The 17,683-nt window shown below is 46.0% G+C and overlaps 1 protein-coding gene across 1 annotated transcript in view; it reads right to left on the bottom strand.

Moving 5' to 3' along the window:
- Positions 1-17,683, bottom strand: part of GLB1L2 (galactosidase beta 1 like 2) — a 48,462-nt gene that overhangs the window by 11,803 nt on the left and 18,976 nt on the right. The window contains exons 7-13 of the mRNA XM_026678586.2: positions 14,238-14,319; positions 10,126-10,190; positions 6,812-6,896; positions 5,524-5,661; positions 4,091-4,171; positions 3,071-3,174; positions 1,200-1,346 (exon numbers count right to left, since the gene is read on the bottom strand). Coding sequence (XP_026534371.2) covers positions 1,200-1,346; positions 3,071-3,174; positions 4,091-4,171; positions 5,524-5,661; positions 6,812-6,896; positions 10,126-10,190; positions 14,238-14,319 — 702 coding nt within the window. The remainder of the gene's footprint in view (positions 1-1,199; positions 1,347-3,070; positions 3,175-4,090; positions 4,172-5,523; positions 5,662-6,811; positions 6,897-10,125; positions 10,191-14,237; positions 14,320-17,683) is intronic.

Here is a 17,683-nt window from a genome sequence, read left to right as displayed (position 1 = left end):
GGGGTAACTTCCAGAATCCTGACATAAGGCATCTTTTAAGTTTCACAAAAGTCAGGAGATTAGAGGAGGATTTACAGACGGTCACACGAGGAGACCAGAAGAACCTGATGAGAATTCCAGCTGTGGGAATCTGATCCAAGCACCGGGGGTAGCCGTGTTATAATTAGAATCACTTAAACAGATTACAGAAACGGACGGAATGAGGGGGAATTAATTAAACAAACCTAGATTATTCAGCCTCAGTAAGTTACAATTAGCAGGTTGGACCACAAAAAAGGAAAAAATATTTTCTGCTTTTAAAGGTATTCTGTCTATTGTAACGCCGAACCTTTTTTGTGTATTTAAAAGCTTCCGTGGGTAACTAGCACTCAAACCTAGTTTCGTGGGTCAACAGGTAAAAGGGAAGACTTTCAGAACAGGGCCTAGGTAAGGCAATCTATATTAAAGACCAAACTTCTGAACACAACTGTAGATTATGTGCGTAAAACTTACAGGTAACCCACAACATATGACCACAATGGAGCCCAACATTTATGTGGCTAAGTGAGGAATTTGTTAAGGGAAGTTTTGCCCCGTTTTACGATCTTCCTTGCCACGACTCCGGAACACTGCAACCATCATAAATATGAATTAGTGGCCAAGCATCCGAATGTTGATTACAATGGTCACTAAATAACCCAAACAACTGGGAAGTGTGGGAACTGAAGTCACCAGAGTTTCAAGGTGTTTATTCAAGAAGTGAACCTCGTGTCAGGGCTTCGAGAAATCCACCCCCATTCAAATCATAAGTCTCTAGCCATATCTCTCTGAGTTAAAAAAAAAAAAAAAAAAGATTTATTAGGAGTGACCATGTCGGTGTTACCTGGGTGCAGGTGACACTAAGACACATTATTCATTTCCCCCTTGACCCTGGTCTTCTCCCCCACCCCCTGGAATGTATATTCTCCAATGGGACACATCCATAGCCAAGAGTCATCTATCATGCTCTCCAGTAATAATCTTGCGCGCCAACAGCTTTGGCTGCCTAGCAATTATCTGAAGCATTTAAGGAATGCTCTACTTTCCCCACTCCCTTTCTGCTGGCAACTAAAAAGACCAAAGGAGTATTTTTTAGTTGACACCTCGATCCAAGGAGTTAACTTAAGATCTAGCCAGCTTTTCCCTCCCAGGAGGTCGTAACCTCACACGTCCATCCTCACCTGTGCTCGGTCTCGGATGTAATCACGGGAATAGAGGGTTCCTCCACCGAGGATGACCGTTTCATAGAGGGTGTAGCCAAATGCCTGCCCATTGCCATTATTTATTGGCAAGTTCTCCATGTTAATAGGGTATTCTGACTTCACAATCTGTAGAACAGAAACCAGAACAGGATCCTAACAGCAGCTGCTAAGAAATAAGGTGTGTTTTTTTTTTCCCCTTAATGAGTTCATGAAACAGACACAGCTCCATAATAAGCTAACACCTTCGGTGATAATAAGGAGAGAGAAAAATAGGGGTAAGGTTTGCTATGTGGGTCCTTGAGCTCGGTTGTTTTCTGGTAGACATTTCATTACCCAAGATAAGTAATATCATCAGTGCTGGAAGGGAGTGAAATTTTCTCTCTGTTTACATACAAGTCCCTGCTAGTTTGGGTAATGAAACATCTCCAAGAAAAGGTCTATAGAGATTCTCCATTATCCAGATCATGGTTGTCCCAACGATGCTTTTTTGAAGAGGCAACTGGACTTTCTGGTTTTCCTTTGAAGGCGTTTCGCTTCTAATTCCAGAAGCTTCTTCAGCTCTTGGTTGAGAAGCAAAAATCTTCAAAGATAAACCAGAAAGTCCAGTTGCCTCTTGAAAAAGCACCTTTGGGGAACTACAAGAAAACAACTGAGCTCAAAAAGCATCACGGACCCCATAGTCATTGTCATCCTCCTCTTCCTCCTCCCCCCCCTATAAACCCCATTCCCTTCTAGCTCTGATGATGTTACTCAGTTGGGTATTGAAACATCTGCAAGAAAACCACCAAGCTCAGAGCACCAAAGATTTCAACTCTGACCTACAAATATTCTCCTTTCAAATTTGTTTCTCTTCTGATCTGCATGGATCACTTCGTTCAAACCAACGAAGATCCAATCGTGTCAAAGTCCTGGTGAATCGGGCTCCCTGTGCTCAGAACGTGACTTATATCCTTGTCATTTGGAAATTGTGATTGATTCAGGTAGGCAAGCGTTATAGGCACCAAACAAAGCATCAAAGTGCTGGTGTGCAGGAACCAAATCAAGAAACCATATTTTTTCTTCTTCTGAAACTTTTCCATCCACGTTGAACGTTGCAGAATTCAGACAACTAGGCTGAGGTTTTTCTCCCCTCCAAATGCCACACAAAATCATCTCTCAGGGATGCAGAATTGCCCTTCTGCTTGCTCCCAAAAAGGGTTAAATAACAGACCTGGATTCAGGGATTGAGGGCTCGTTCAGACGTGCAGATTTAACCTTTGCAAATGACTTTTCAAGCAACCTAAGATCCAGAGGCCGCTTTGTTATATTTGCGTATGAATACAGGGATTCCATTTTAAGCGCAAATCTTATCCACCTGTCTCTCACCATTCGTATCCAAACACTTAAGATTCATTCTGAGTTCTTTCACGAGGACCCGAGCCGTGATTTGTGGTTTGGACCAGGGGTGGGATTCAAATTTTTCTACTACCGGTTCTGTGGGCGTGGCTTGGTGGGCGTAGTAGGGGAAGAATACTGCAAAATCCCCATTCCCACCCCACTCCAGGGGAAAGATATTGTAAAATCCCCATTCTCTCCCACCCCATTAACCTGCTTTCCAGCTCCGTCCTCCTGTGCAGGGCAACAAAAGAAGATCCAGCCAATCAGCTGGGACTCGATGGGAGGCAGAGAAGAGATGGGGTTGGCAGAGCCAGTCAGAGGTGGGATTGGCCGGTTCTCCCAACTACACAAAATTTCCGCTACCGATTCTCCAAGACTGGTCAGAACCGGCTGAATACCGCCTCTGGTTTGTTCCCATTCTCTTTATCGTCCCAGCCAATCTGAGCACAATTCCTCCCTGGAGAATGACTTACCTCCATTCCCGACAACAATTCCCACAGTGAGATGTATTGCTGCATCAGGATGGCCCCGTAGGATGCTTTATGTGAAATTATCGGAGGTGGAGGGAGCGGCGTCTCTTTGGACAAAGAGAGAAGAGAAAGAACCTGGTTGAATCCAAGCACTGGGTTGGTGGGAGAAATTTCCCCAATTTCCCAATTTTGAGGGGGTGGGTGGGGCTTGAGAAGAGCTTAGTTCAGTGGTAGCTAACCTTTTCGGGCTCTTGTGCCCAAAAATGACGTGCGCGCTTCCACGCTTGCGCTCCAGCACTCAGAAGGCAATGCGCACCTCCCACGCCCCCTATGCATGCGTGCGCTATTCCCCACCACCACCACCCCCGCCCCCCCTTACCTGCACTGCGCCTCATGGCTGATTTTCAGCCGGTTTGAAGGAAGGCTTCTGCAGGCTTTGCAGGCCGAAAACTAGCCCTGTTTCGTCACTTCCGGTATTTTCGGAAAAACAGGAAGTGACGAAACGGGGCTAGTTTTCGGCCTGCAAAACCTGCAGAAGCCTGCAGAAGCCTTCCTCAAGCCTTTGGGAGGCCGGAAAAGGCCTCAAATTGGCCAAAAATCGGCTGTGAGGTGCATGTATGCGCATCGAGGTAAGTCTGCCCACAGCTCACATGCCGACACAAATGGCTCTGTGTGTCACGGTGCCACAGGTTCACCCTCATGGGCTTAGTTAGTCCTTGACTTACGAACACAACACAACGAGCTCAAAATTTATCTTGCTAAGCAAGACTTTGGGGTGATGGAAGGAGAGGGGGAGGGAGGGAGGAGGATCATTTCTGCGTTGAATGAGGTGTAGGAGCTAGCTGATCTACAAAAGCTAAGCATAGCCAGACCTGGGTAACCCTAAATGGAGGAAATGTTAGGACTCTTGGCTAAACTACTAAGATGAAATAGAAAAAAAAATATGTTTTCAAGCTGGGCTCCTCTGCTCCCACCAGCCTCCGGAGAAGGCAAAGGACCTGCTCCTTTGGTTCATGCAATTACCTATCATGCTGGAAAAAAGCTTGCGCAGTTTGAAGTACTTGGCGGTGTAATCTCCAGCCTCGGTAAGCACAGCGTCGTAATCTGGGAGAAAAAACAAAAGTGGAGCAGGTAGGGGGGGAAAAAAAAAATCTAGTTTACCTTATTTATAGGTGTGTGTCATGGAAATCACAAGACTGTAACACACATAAACAGGTGGGATTCACACAACACTCTTAACCAGGCTAGGAGCAATCCCAGGGTTGACTTTCTCACAACAGACTAAGTTTGGATAGTACTGATTACTAGCACTGATGATGTTAACTAGTTTGGGTAATGAAACATCTGCAAGAAAACAACCAAGCTCAGAAAAAGCACCATGGGCCCCTCATTTCAACCCAAGCTATTAATATTCTCCTCTATTGGTAAGCTTGGATAGTTTTAATCCAGGTTTTAATCTTTTGGGGTTTCAAGTTCAGTTGATCAATGTGAATTTAAAAAATGGGTTGTTATATACGTAGAAATTACATATTATGAGTTACACCTGTGGAAATGAACAGAAGGGAAGCCATACTTATCTGATATTTGAACTATCCAATGATTATTGGACAGTTATATAACTATATCTAATAAACATGTACTGTTTTGTAACTTGTTACGTTCTAAAGTAAACATCAGGCTTTTGGGCAGAACATGAGTCTGTACCTTTTGGCATAAGGATATAACTAGAAAACATCATCATCCCCACAAACAGGGCATCTTAACAATTTAATAGTAATAATTAACAGATTTAATAGAGTTGGAAGGGACCCTATAGGTCATCTAGTCCAACCCCCCACCCAAGCAGGAGACCCTACACCATTTCTTACAGATGGCAGTCCAATCTCCTCTTGGAAGCCTCCAGTGATGAAGCTCTCACAACTTCTGAAGGCAACTTCTGTTCCATTGGTTGATTGTTCTCCTGTTAGAAAATTTCTCCTTCTTTCCAGGTTGAATCTCTCCTCGTTCAGTTTCCATCCATTATTCCTTGTCCGGCCTTCAGGGGCTTTGGGAAATAGCTTGAATCCCTTCCTCCTCCCTGTGGCAGCCCCTCAAATATTGGAAGACTGCTATCCTGTCTCCCCTGGTCCTTCTCTTCGCTAGATTTGCTATGCTCAGTTCCTGCAACTGTTTGTCGTATTTCTTCCCACCCTACAAGCGACAGGGCTTGCTGGAGAATTGAAACTGTCCCCCATCACACTTTTGGCTTTCATTTGAATGAGGTACCAGCAAAAACCCCAGGGATTATGGGCTAAATGACCATCGTTTCGGGGAAGCTCCTCCTCCTTCCAAACTGAGATTGTTGTCCATTCTAGTTGGGTTCTCCCAGGTGGGAACTAACCGGCTTCTTCTGCCTTGACCTCCCAAACCCAAAGCATCCTTTGCAAGCCAGGCCTGATCGGCCAAGGGAACCTTACCGTAGCTGGTGATGGTTGCCTTGTAGTCGTTAAAATGTAGGGCGCCGTTCATGAATCCAAAATTGGTGCCTCCGTGGAACATGTACAGATTGATGGAGGCTCCAGCCCGGAGGACGCCCTCCACCCTTTCCAGCATCTCTGCGGAGAGAAACAAAAAGCTTCTGGTGTAGCATATTCTTGGCTACTACAGGTAGTCCTCGACTTACAACAGCTCGTTTAGTGACCGTCTGAAGTTACAACGCCGCTGAAAAAAAAAGTGACTTGTGACAGTTTTTCACACTTTTAACGACCGTTAAAGCAGCCTCCCGAGGGCGACATGATCAAAATTCAGACGCCGGATAACTGTGTCATGCCCCTTCGGAATCTGATTCGGAGGGGGAGACTAAGTAGCCGACAGGGAGTTGGAGTGTGGCTCCGTTGGCTGTGGAGGAAACTGGGGAAGGGCAAAGTCCAGCTGGGCAGAGCAGGGGAGAGGTAGAGCAAGAGAAAGGGAATTTGGAGGAAGACCCAGGCCCACCCCCTCTTCATCTTAGGGCAGGGAGGAACGGAGAAGGGAGCAACATGGGTTGTGTGGCTTACGAGGGAGGAAAAGGCCCTGATTCCCTTCATTAGCTGCAGCTGGGAACTCAGTGTTTGAAAAGGGAAGCTGCACGCAGCAAATTGTTGGGAGCAAATTGTGAATTAATCTGATATCGTCGAGGCTTATCTGGGTTCCTGGCGTCTTCCCAACTGTGTATGTTTGGCTGTGCTTTCAAGTCTGCAATTCCTTCTCCTGCACTGTCCAGTTAATTGCTGCAGCGTGGTTTGTTTGGATTTTTAGTTATAGTTTGTATGTACCTTGTTTTGGACTGAATTTTCTACAGTTAAAGGCTGTTCCTGGGAGAGTTTTTCTCCAGCCGAAGGTAACCTGGACATTGAGAGCAAAGTTGGAGATTAAGGGACTCTTCTTGCTTATTTAACTGTCGCCTTTGTGCCACACCCCGGGTTATCACGAACTGACTCATGCTTATGACAGTGGCAGGGTGCTAGAATCGCGTGATTCCCCCTTTTTGTGACCATCTGACAAGGAAGATCAATGGGGGGAGCTGGATTCACTTAACGACCGTGCTACTGATTGAAGACCTGCAGGGATTAACTTAGCAAAGGTGGCAAGAAAAAAAAATCGTAAAATGGGACGGGCAAAACTCCATTCAAACATGAAAAATAAATGTAGGGTTGTTGTTGTTGTGTTGTTGTTGTTTTTTTACTTCCCCTGGGCATGGAGCAACTGCGCCAGCAAAGAACTTACCGTCTGCATCGAAGACATTGTGAGGTTCTCCCCAGCTGTCAAACCAACCAGTCCAGTACTCCATCACCATCGTTGGCATGTCGTGCTGAAAAAGGGAAAACACATCATGTGAAAACACGACCTCGTTTGAAGTTGATGAATACGTGTTCAACTCGGCAATCGTTTAATTTTGAACTCAGAAATTTTTGAGGCTAGAATTCAGTCTCCTGTTGATTGTCCCAAAGTCACCCAGCTGGCTTTCATGCTTAAGGTGGGACTAGAACTCCCAGCCTCCTGTTGATTGGCCAAAGTCACCCGGCTGGCTTTCATGCTTAAGGTGGGACTAGAACTCCCAGCCTCCTGTTGATTGTCCCAAAGTCACCCAGCTGGCTTTCATGCTTAAGGTGGGACTAGAACTTCCAGCCTCCTGTTGATTGTCCCAAAGTCACCCAGCTGGCTTTCATGCTTAAAGTGGGACTAGAACTCCCAGCCTCCTAGTGATTGGCCAAAGTCACCCGGCTGGCTTTCATGCTTAAGGTGGGACTAGAACTCCCAGCCTCCTGTTGATTGGCCCAAAGTCACCCGGCTGGCTTTCATGCTTAAGGTGGGACTAGAACTCCCAGCCTCCTAGTGATTGGCCAAAGTCACCCGGCTGGCTTTCATGCTTAGGTGGGACTAGAACTCCCAGCCTCCTAGTGATTGGCCAAAGTCACCCGGCTGGCTTTCATGCTTAAGGTGGGACTAGAACTCCCAGCCTCCTGTTGATTGGCCCAAAGTCACCCAGCTGGCTTTCATGCTTAAGGTGGGACGAACTCCCAGCCTCCTGTTGATTGGCCCAAAGTCACCCAGCTGGCTTTCATGCTTAAGGTGGGACTAGAACTCCCAGCCTCCTAGTGATTGGCCAAAGTCACCCGGCTGGCTTTCATGCTTAAGGTGGGACTAGAACTCCCAGCCTCCTAGTGATTGGCCAAAGTCACCCGGCTGGCTTTCATGCTTAAGGTGGGACTAGAACTCCCAGCCTCCTGTTGATTGGCCCAAAGTCACCCAGCTGGCTTTCATGCTTAAGGTGGGACGAACTCCCAGCCTCCTGTTGATTGGCCCAAAGTCACCCAGCTGGCTTTCATGCTTAAGGTGGGACTAGAACTCCCAGCCTCCTGTTGATTGTCCCAAAGTCACCCAGCTGGCTTTCATGCTTAAGGTGGGACTAGAACTCCCAGCCTCCTGTTGATTGTCCCAAAGTCACCCAGCCGGCTTTCATGCTTAAGGTGGGACTAGAACTCCCAATCTCCTGTTGATTGTCCCAAAGTCACCCAGCCAGCTTCTCATGCCTAAGGCAGGACTCTCTGGGATTGTAATACCATTGTGATACATTAACTCATCCTTGATTTTTTTTTTCTTCATTTTTCTCTCTCTCTTCTTTCCCGTCTTTTTCCCTGAATGCTGCACCTTTTATAATTCGAGCCTACAAGCCAAGAACTATCTGGTTTTGCTGAGACAGAAGCCACTTTGAAAGACCTCCTGGGTGAAGATCAGAGAACGAATGCCTCTTTTTAAAAATACAATGAACACAAAAGGCGAGGGGGTAGGATTCAATGAAAACGGAAATGACTTTTGTATCTTCTTTCACGTCCAGATCCTGCAGCAAATGAAGAATCAATGATTCTTCTCAGTGGGTTATTTACCAACGGTTTGACAAGAAGGTTAAAAAGAATCTTCCTCCAGAACATCCAAGTAAATATAGTTCCCAAAAGCCAGTTCTGCCTGGGTATAAATTCTTCGGGGCACATTTGAGCACCGACCAATTATGGGTCTCTAACGACCGTTTTTACTTTGGGCTGCAGAAAACGAACCCCAAGGAAACCAGGGATGGATTTACGTTTGGAAGACAAGGATAAATACAGTCTGGGAAACGGAAACCTCGGCATTTTAACAGATAACAGATAATCAGAGTTGGAAGGACCTTATAGGTCATCTAGTCCAGGGTCCCCAACCACCGGGCCACGGACCGGTACCGGTCCGTGGATCACTTTGCACCGGCCACAAGAAAATAAAAATAAAATAAAAATGGCGGCTTTCTTCGCCTTCGGTGAATGCTGCTGGGATCAGGGATCAAGGACACAAATGAAAGAAGGGAGGGAGGAAGCAACCAAAGCCTGTCCTACTGTCTGGCTCAGTGGCTTCGGTTTCCTCCCGCCTCGTTCCTCTCTCAGTCGCTCTCTCGCTCCTCCACCAGCCCAGGAAGAAACTGCTTCAAAGGAGCCGGCAGGGTGGCTTTTCCTGTCGGCGCAGTTCCCTGAAGCGCCCGTTCACCCCCACCCCGCCGCCAATCAATCCAGGTTCAATCCAGTGCTCTGTTCTGCCTGCCTGCCTTGGTTTCTGGTTGTTTCGGAGAAGCTTCGGCTGAGAATAATAACCATTCGCCTCTTTTACTCAGCCGAAGCTGCTCCGAAACAAACGAAAGCAGGCAGGCAGGCAGAACGGAGCACTGGATTGAACCGTGGGCGGAGGGTGGGGGTGAACGGGTGCTTCGAAGAGCTGCGCCGACAGGAAAAGCCACCCTGCAGGCTTCTTTGAAGCAGTTTCTTCCTGGGCTGGTGGAGGAGCGAGAGAGCGACTGAGGGAGGAGGGAGACACCTGAGGGATGGGGCTGAGGAAGGCAGGGTCGAGAGGGGCTTCTCAGCCGTCCTGCAGCGACTATCTGTTGCTCAGGGTTGCAATGAGGAGGCATTGGCGCTCCTGAACTTGGTGATTTGCTGGCAGACGTTTTATTACCCGACTAGGTAACAACATCAGATGTTACCTAGTCAGATAATGAAACGTCTGCAAGCAAACCACCAAACTCAGACTCCCCCTCCCCCGGTCCTTGAAAAAGTGTTTCTCGTGAAACTGGTCCCTGGCACAAAAAAGGTTGGGGACCACTGATCTAGTCCAACCCCCCCGCAATCCAAGCGGGAGACCCTACACCATTTCTGACAAATGGCAATCCAATCTCTTCTTGAAGGTCTCAAGGGATGGCGCTCCCACAACCTCCAAGGGCAAGCTGTTCGTTGAAAAATTGGCATCAATTCTGTTCCAATTTTTTTCTACAAAGCTAGCAGATCTGGAAGTCACCATTCTCTTGCTCCCATCGCTAAAGCAATAGCTCTTTGAGAGCCAGGTTCACTGTCAGCTTTGGAAAACATATTCCATGCTCCCCGCTTCCAACTTCTCAGGCTATGTAGCAGTGTGGAATATGGTTTCCATAATATGGTTTTTTGGGGGAGACCCTCCTAGTCCTCGGATCACAACAAGAGCATTATAAGGTGAGGCCACACCTTGGTAAGCATCTTCCTTACCTGCAGTTTGTTGAGGGAGGACAGGAGTCCCGGCTCCATCTTCTGAAAGTTGATCGTGGCCAAGGCTACGGAGAAAGAAGGAAAACTGGCAGACCAAGAAAAGATTCCAAACCAGGCCACAACAGCGGTTAATCCGTAGGGAATCCTTGTGGACTTATGACTATAACTAGGAGCAGAATGTCTGTGGCTAAGTAAGGAAATTGTTAATTGTACGATCTTTCTTCCTTGAGTTATGACCATAACTGGGACTAGAATTTCTGTGGCTAAGTAAGGGAATTGTTGTTGTTTTGCTGTGGTCCTTAAGTGGAAGAGAAGGACCAGGGGAGACAGGATAGCAGTCTTCCAATATTTTTAGGGGCTGTCCCAGACAAGAGGGGGAACAACCTTTTTTCCAAAGTCCAAAGCACCTGAAAGCCAGACAAGGAACAATGGATGGAAACTGAACAAGAGAGAGAGAGACAGAGACAGAGAGAAACAGAAGAGATATACAGAAAGAGACAGAGAGAGAGGAGAGAGAGAGAGAGACAAAGAGACAGAGAGGGGGAGAGAAAGAGAGAGACAAAGAGACAGAGAGGGGGAGAGAAAGAGAGAGACAGGGACAGAAAAAAACAGAGACAGAAAGAGACAGAGAGAGCGGGGGGAGAGAGGGAGAGAGAGAGAGAGAGAGAGAGAGAGAGGGGGATAGAGCTGCACCTAAACCATCCAGGATGGCATTTTCTCTTGTGGGAAGAAAACACTTCCCTTTCTTCTCCTTTCCCCCCCACCCCCAGCCTGCCTTTTAATGCACCCTTTGTGCCATTCTCACAGCCACCTCTTCCGAGGTTGTCATCATGGCATCACTCAGGGCCCTCGTTATTACACATTCCTGATTAACTTGACAGGTTGACTCTAATGAGCAGATTGTTGTGACATCTGAAGCAAGGGCTGGGATCCAGGCACACAAGCCTATCGGGGACACACAACTCCCAGCCAGGGGATGAATGAATGAGCGAGGAAGCGAGCTTGAGCGCTCGCAGGCAGTGAACGCATTTGGGCAAAAACACACAACACCAAAGCTCAAAGCTCTCTTTTTCCGCCCCCACCTCCGTTCTCCCTAGCACTAGAAGGGAGAGAGCGACCCCACATGGACACAGAAGGGAATGGCTGGCACTTCAAGGGAAGGAGAAAGATCTAAGCGGGATGTGGTAGCCCAAAGGGGGCAGCCTGCTGGAACCCCCTGGGCTTGGGTTTCAGAAGGGCAAAGGCCCACGGGGAGCAGCCGTGAGTGCTCGGGTTTGATTGCTGTGGGCATTGCCAAGGGGTTCTGCTTCAAAGCAAGCAAAGAGAACCTCCACCTTAGCTTGGGCAAAGGGATAATTCGAGAAAACGACTTGATTTGGGGCTCATCTTTTGGAAAGAGACCCAAGGCAGGGTTTATTTGCAGCAGGGCAACTTTAAGACTGGAGAGTTGAAGTCCACAAGTCTCAAAGTTGCCAAGTTTGGAGACTTCTGATTTACAGAATCGCAAAGTTGGAAGGGACCCGTGGAGGTCTTCCAGTCCAACCCCTTGGCTGAAGCAGGAAGTTTTGTACCACTTTGGGCAAATGGCTGCCCAGTCTCTTTTTGAAAACCTCCAGGGATGGAGAACCCACAACTTTTGGAGGCAAGCTGTTCCACGGAGTAATTGTTCTCACTGTCAGGAAATTTCTGTATAGTTTTAGGTTAGATCTCTCTTTGATAAGTAGAATGGAATAGAATAACAGAATTGGAAGGGACCTTGGAGGTCTTCTAGTCCAACCGCCTGCCTAGGCAGGAAACCCTACACCACTTCAGACAAATGGTTATCCAATCAATTCTTAAAAACTTCCAGTGTTGGAGCATTTACACTCCTGGAGGCGAGTTGTTCCACTGATTAATTGTTCTAACTTTCAGGAACTTAATTCCAGGTTGCTTCTCTCCTTGATTAGTTTCCATCTGTTGCTTCTTGTCCTGCCTTCAGGTGCTTTGGAGAATAGATTGACTCTCTCTTCTTCGTGGCATCTCCTCAAATATTGGAAGAGAGCTATCAAGTCGTGCCTAGTCCTTCTCTCCGTTAGATTAGGCGTACCTAGTTCGCAATTATTTATTCATTCGTTCATTCCGGCCTCTGGTTTGGCCAGCTCTCCATGAATTGCAGGGAAGGGCAAGTTCTTAATTTTGAACCAGAGCGTTGAGAGATCTGTCATGGTGAAGTTCATCTTATCATTTTGATTAGGTTTAGTGTAGTTCTTTCTGCATATCTGATTGGGTGACTTGCCTGGAGCATACTAATGGAATGAAAATAAGTTTTAATAAATTAGTAGGCAAAGACGCACAGACATACACACATTCTGGAAGCCGACCGTATAAATTATGCACTCATCCTTCGCATGCAGGCTGCATAAAATAAGGAAAATTGGACGTAACAATGGGGTGTCAGAAGCCACGGCCGGCAGCAAACAAGTCTAGCAATTTTAAGCATTTTATATATATATGTGTGTATATGTGTATATGTGTATATGTATATGTATATGTATATGTATGGATTTTTGGTTATTCGGGTTTTCTCCCTCGTAAAATTGAAGTATACTTCCAATTTTACGTGGTAGAAAACCCAAATAACCAAAGATCCACATACAAATACCCGCGAAAACCTCAGAAAACAAATATGTATGTATGTATGTATGTATGTATGTATGTATGTGTGTATGTGTGTATGTGTATGTGTATATGTGTTTGTGTATATGTATATATATATATATATATCCAAATTCTTTCTCCATTAGCCTCACAACTGTTCTACTGTCAGAAGGATTGGGGGCTTTATTGGCAAAGCAAAATGAGGGGGTGGGGAGGAAATAAAGTTATTTAAACTCTAAGTAATCAACCATATTTTTAATCAATGGGTGGTAAGATCATGGCATCCGGCCCTCTCAATTCCTGGCAAATAGATGGGGAAGAAATGGAGGTAGTGACAGATTTTATTTTCCTGGGCTCCAAGATCACCGCAGATGGGGACTGCAGCCAAGAAATTAAAAGATGCTTGCTCCTGGGGAGGAAAGCTGTGGCAAATCTAAACAGCCTACTACAAAGCAGAGACCTCACCCTGCCAACAAAAGTGCGTCTAGTCGAGGCTGTGGTTTTCCCAGTTGCAATATATGGCTGTGAAAGTTGGACCGTAAGGAAGGCTGAGCGCCAAAGAATGGAGGCCTTTGAACTCTGGGGCTGGAGGAGAAGACTCCTGCGAGTCCCTTGGACTGCAAGGCCATCCAACCGGTCAGTCATAGAGGAGATCCACCCTGACTGCTCTTTAGAAGGCCAGATCCTGGAGATGAAACTCAAAGACTTTGGCCACCTCATGAGAAGGAAGAAGGACTCGCTGGAGAAGAGCCTAATGCTGGGAACAATTGAGAGCAAAAGAAGACGGCAGAGAAGGAGGCGGCTGGATGGAGTCATTGAAGCAGTTGGTGTGAGCTTAAATGGACTCCAGAAGATGGTAGAGGACAGGAAGGCCTGGAGGAACGCTGTCCATGGGGTCGTGATGGGTTGGATATGACTTCGCAACTAACAACAACAACTCTTTTTCCCAGTGCTGTTGAAACTTTGAATGTTTGCTAGATGAATGGTTACAAGTCCAGCATTACCTGTACATTCTGAGCCTTAAATAGAAGAATGGTTTCAAAAGCTTTCTATGGCGTACAAATACTTTACAGTGATAGCAATAGCAGTAGCCCTTAGACTTATATACCACTTCACGGTGGTTTACAGCCGTCTCTCTAAGTGGTTTATAGAGTCAGCCTATTGCCCCCAATAATCTGGGTCCTCACTGTACCCACCTCGGAAGGATGGAAGGCTGAGTCAACCTTGAGTCTGGTGGGATTTGAACTGCCAAATGTAGGCAGCCGGCAGGCAGCAGAGGTAGCTTGCACTCTATCCACTGCGCCACAGAGGCTCCTGATGAGTGATGCTGGTTACTCACATGCGTTTAAACAAAGGGAAAAAAAAAAACCACCACAATGTCCTTTTGTAGAATTGTAGCAGATAGGTGGTACAGTGGCATGGATTTTTTTTTTTTAATCTCAGTCACAACTTTGCTCCAGGATCACACAACTTACCTCCTTCTACGATGCCAGCATTCAGGCCATCTTTATTATCCGAGGTCACCAATAACTCCACCACGTTCCTGCTCAGCAGAGCCTGCGAGAAAGAATGGCCATACTGAAGTTCAGAGCTGACAGCCCAGAAGAAGCCAGGATCAGGAAAAAACCACGGTTTGAAGGGAGCTACTCTTTCCGGGATTCAAGGTGACATTTTGACCCAGATGTCCCAAAGGTGCTTCTCCAGAATGCAAACTCGGTTTTTTTGGGTTTTGTTTTTTTCTTGGAAAACGTTTTGTTTCCCATCCAAGAACCTTCTTCAGTTCTAAGTGAAGTTAAACCAAGAAAAGTCCAGTTGCCTTTTGGAAGAGCAAAAGTTTGGGACAACCATGAGATGATTGCGAATCCCCATAAACATCCTGACCCAGATGTTGCGAGGATCAAGAGAAGCTGAAAAACGCCAAGATATTTCTGATATTAGCTCTGATCAATGTAGACGTTTCGTGATTTCCTGCCAATTGTTACAGACGGCCTCTTGTCCATCCTTTTTAATGTTAATTATAGAAATGTGGACCATCAATTTAAACCAGGATTACGGATCCAGGTTGCAAAATTTCACGACGGCTGCAAAGACACTTCTGTGTAGTGCAGTGGTCAAGATTTGATAGCCCAACTTGAACAAGAAAATAAACGTGGTACAGGTAGTACCTCGAGTTACAAATGGTCATTCAGTGACTATTCATAGTTATGAAAGTTGCCCCACAAAATCTACTTATGAGCTGGTTTCAAAGTTCCGACAATACCACCCCTCTCCGTGGCCACAATACAGCATTTTGGGCACCTGGCCCCACTTATAGCCATTTGCAGAGTCTCGTGGTCACATGAAAGGGCTTTAAAATGTTTTGCTTTGGATAGATTAACATTTAAAGTAAAGGAGAAGGAAGAAACACAATATTTTTTTAACACGGGTTTCGTTTTATCAATGGTTAGATGACAGAAACAGAAGCTAGAAACTGAAAAGTTTAAGAGAATGATTAACTATAGAATGAAGGTATATTAATATGGATAAGAAAATATTAGAATAGAATAACAAGAGTTGGAAGGGACCTTGGAGGTCTTCTAGTCCAACCCCCTGCCTAGACAGGAAGCCCTACACCACTTCAGACAAATGGTTATCCAACATCTTTTTAAAAACTTCCAATGTTGGAGCATTCACAACTTCTGGAGACAAGTTGTTCCACTGATAAATGACATGTTCTCACTGTCAGGAAATTTCGCCTGAGTTCTAAGTTGCTTCTCTCCTTGAGTAATTTCCATCCGTTGCTTCTTGACCTGTCTTCAAGTGCTTTGGAGAATAGATTGACTGCCTCTTCTTTGTGGCAGTCCCTGAGATATTGGAACACTGCTATCATGTCACCTCTAGTCCTTCTTTTCATTAGACGAGTGACATATCCAGTTCCTGCAACCATTCTTTATATGTTTTAGCCTCCATCCCCCAATCCTCTTGGTTGCTCTTCTCTGCACTCTTTCTAGAGTCTCAATAACTTTTTTTACATCGTGGCAACCAAAACTGAATGCAGGATACCAAGTGTGGCCTTACCAAGGCCTTATAAAGTGGTATTAACACTTCACCTAATCTTGATTCTATCCCTTTGTTTATGCAGCCTGGAACTATGTTGGCTTTTTTGGCCACTGCTGGCTCATATTTAAATGATTGTCCACTAGGACTCCGAGATCCCTCTCGCAGTTAACTACTATTAAGCAAGGTACTCAAGGTATTATTATTATATGATTATGATCAAATCTATCAATGTTATTGTTATTTCTATTGTTATTTTCCAAAACTAACTGCACCCAGACAACACAGTGTTCACGTAGATATTGAGTTTTTTGTGTTTATTAAAGAAAAATGTATCAATAAAAAATATATTAAAAAATGTTTTGCTGGAAATGGCATTCTGTTTTGGTTTCCGGCAAAAAACCAACAACAAAAAATTCCTTTCATTGTAAACAATGAGTTTGCTTAACACTGTGGCGTTCACTTTACAACTTCCATAAAAATAGGTAGAATAATCAGGCGCGGTCACATGGTGACCTGCTTAGTGACTGTCACAATGGAGAGGACTGGTAGCAAGTTACTTTTTTCAGTGCCATTTGTTCTGACCCAAACCATTTTCCAATAAAACAAAAAACCAAAGGGAACAGAAACCTTTTAATGAGTCTTACGAATCCCCGGTTAAAAGGCTGCTGCAAACTAATTGATAAGCACAAACCTTGCCAAAACTGTATGAGACTGCCAAAATCACAGATAAGAAATATTTCACAACACAAGAGTCTTCAAATACCAACTTAAGATACTGTAATGTCCACAAGGCTGAGTTTCAAAACGTCTTTGCTTCCTGCAAAGAACGTTCTCTTTAGAGCTGGCTTATATCTTCTTGAAGGAGGGGCCATTACCTTGCAGACTTACTCCCGAGTCACCTGTGCTGTTGCAGCTGCTCTTTCCTGCGAGCAATCCTGCGCGCACATGCACTTGGCACAGGCTCCTCGGGAACCTCCTCATCGCTGCTGCCAGCCCCCACAATCTCTAAAGGCAGCAGTCCACTCCCTGATGGTCCTGGCCCCTCATCTGAGTCCTCACTCTCCTCAGCCGTCCGCACCTGCTGCCGGCTAACCACAACACTATTGTAACATTTAGGTTAAACAAACAGTTGTTATGGCGGGGGCTGCCTGTAGTGCAACCCAACCCAGTAACTCTGGCATTTATACCTCTGCTACCGGCAAACATTTCCACCAGGTAAGGAATGGCGATGCAGCTGGAGCAGGACTTGCCAAGCCGAAACTGACCGTCTCCCAGCACCTGCCTGCCCAGGAGACAGGTGGCAACTTGCCAAGTTCTCTTTGCTGGGTTGAGATGACAGCAGGAGACCTTAAATCAAATTAGCTGTCCTTCTGCCTGAGCTCTGGATTACTGGGTTATACGAGGCAGCTTTGGTCTGGCTTGCAAAAAATAATCTACGGCAAAGGAGGCTCCACGTCTTTTACTACGGGGGCCAAAGTGTGTCGGCCGACATAACAGACGTACTTGAAACCCAAGAATACACTAAGGCAGGAGCTGGTCCACCCCAAGGATAAAACACCCAGACACAAACTGAACAAGGTGGTATTTGCAGTGCCATGCGAGTGAGCCACGTGCAGATCTTAGATTGGGGAAACAAAACAGCCGCTTCATAAACACATGGCGCAACATTGGAGAACAAACAGACCAGGATTAGATTCAGCAGTCCATCTGCCACTCTTTTGAAGACAGCAAAGTCCACATTTTGGACAGAGAAGACCTCTGGTTTGAAAGAGGGGTCAAAGAGGCCATCTGTGTCTACACTGAACAGCTCTCTGTCAACAGAGGGGGAGGGTTATGGCATCTTCTATCTCCGGTCTACAATGAAGTCCTTTCAGCAGTTCCA

Source organism: Notechis scutatus, chromosome 7 (genome assembly GCF_049901735.1).
Source record: "Notechis scutatus isolate UNSWTSFEM ecotype Mainland chromosome 7, rNotScu1.2, whole genome shotgun sequence".
Classification (NCBI taxonomy): Eukaryota; Metazoa; Chordata; class Lepidosauria; order Squamata; family Elapidae; genus Notechis; species Notechis scutatus.
Note: the sequence above shows the minus strand (reverse complement) of the source record. Positions and strands in the feature narration are given on the sequence as shown.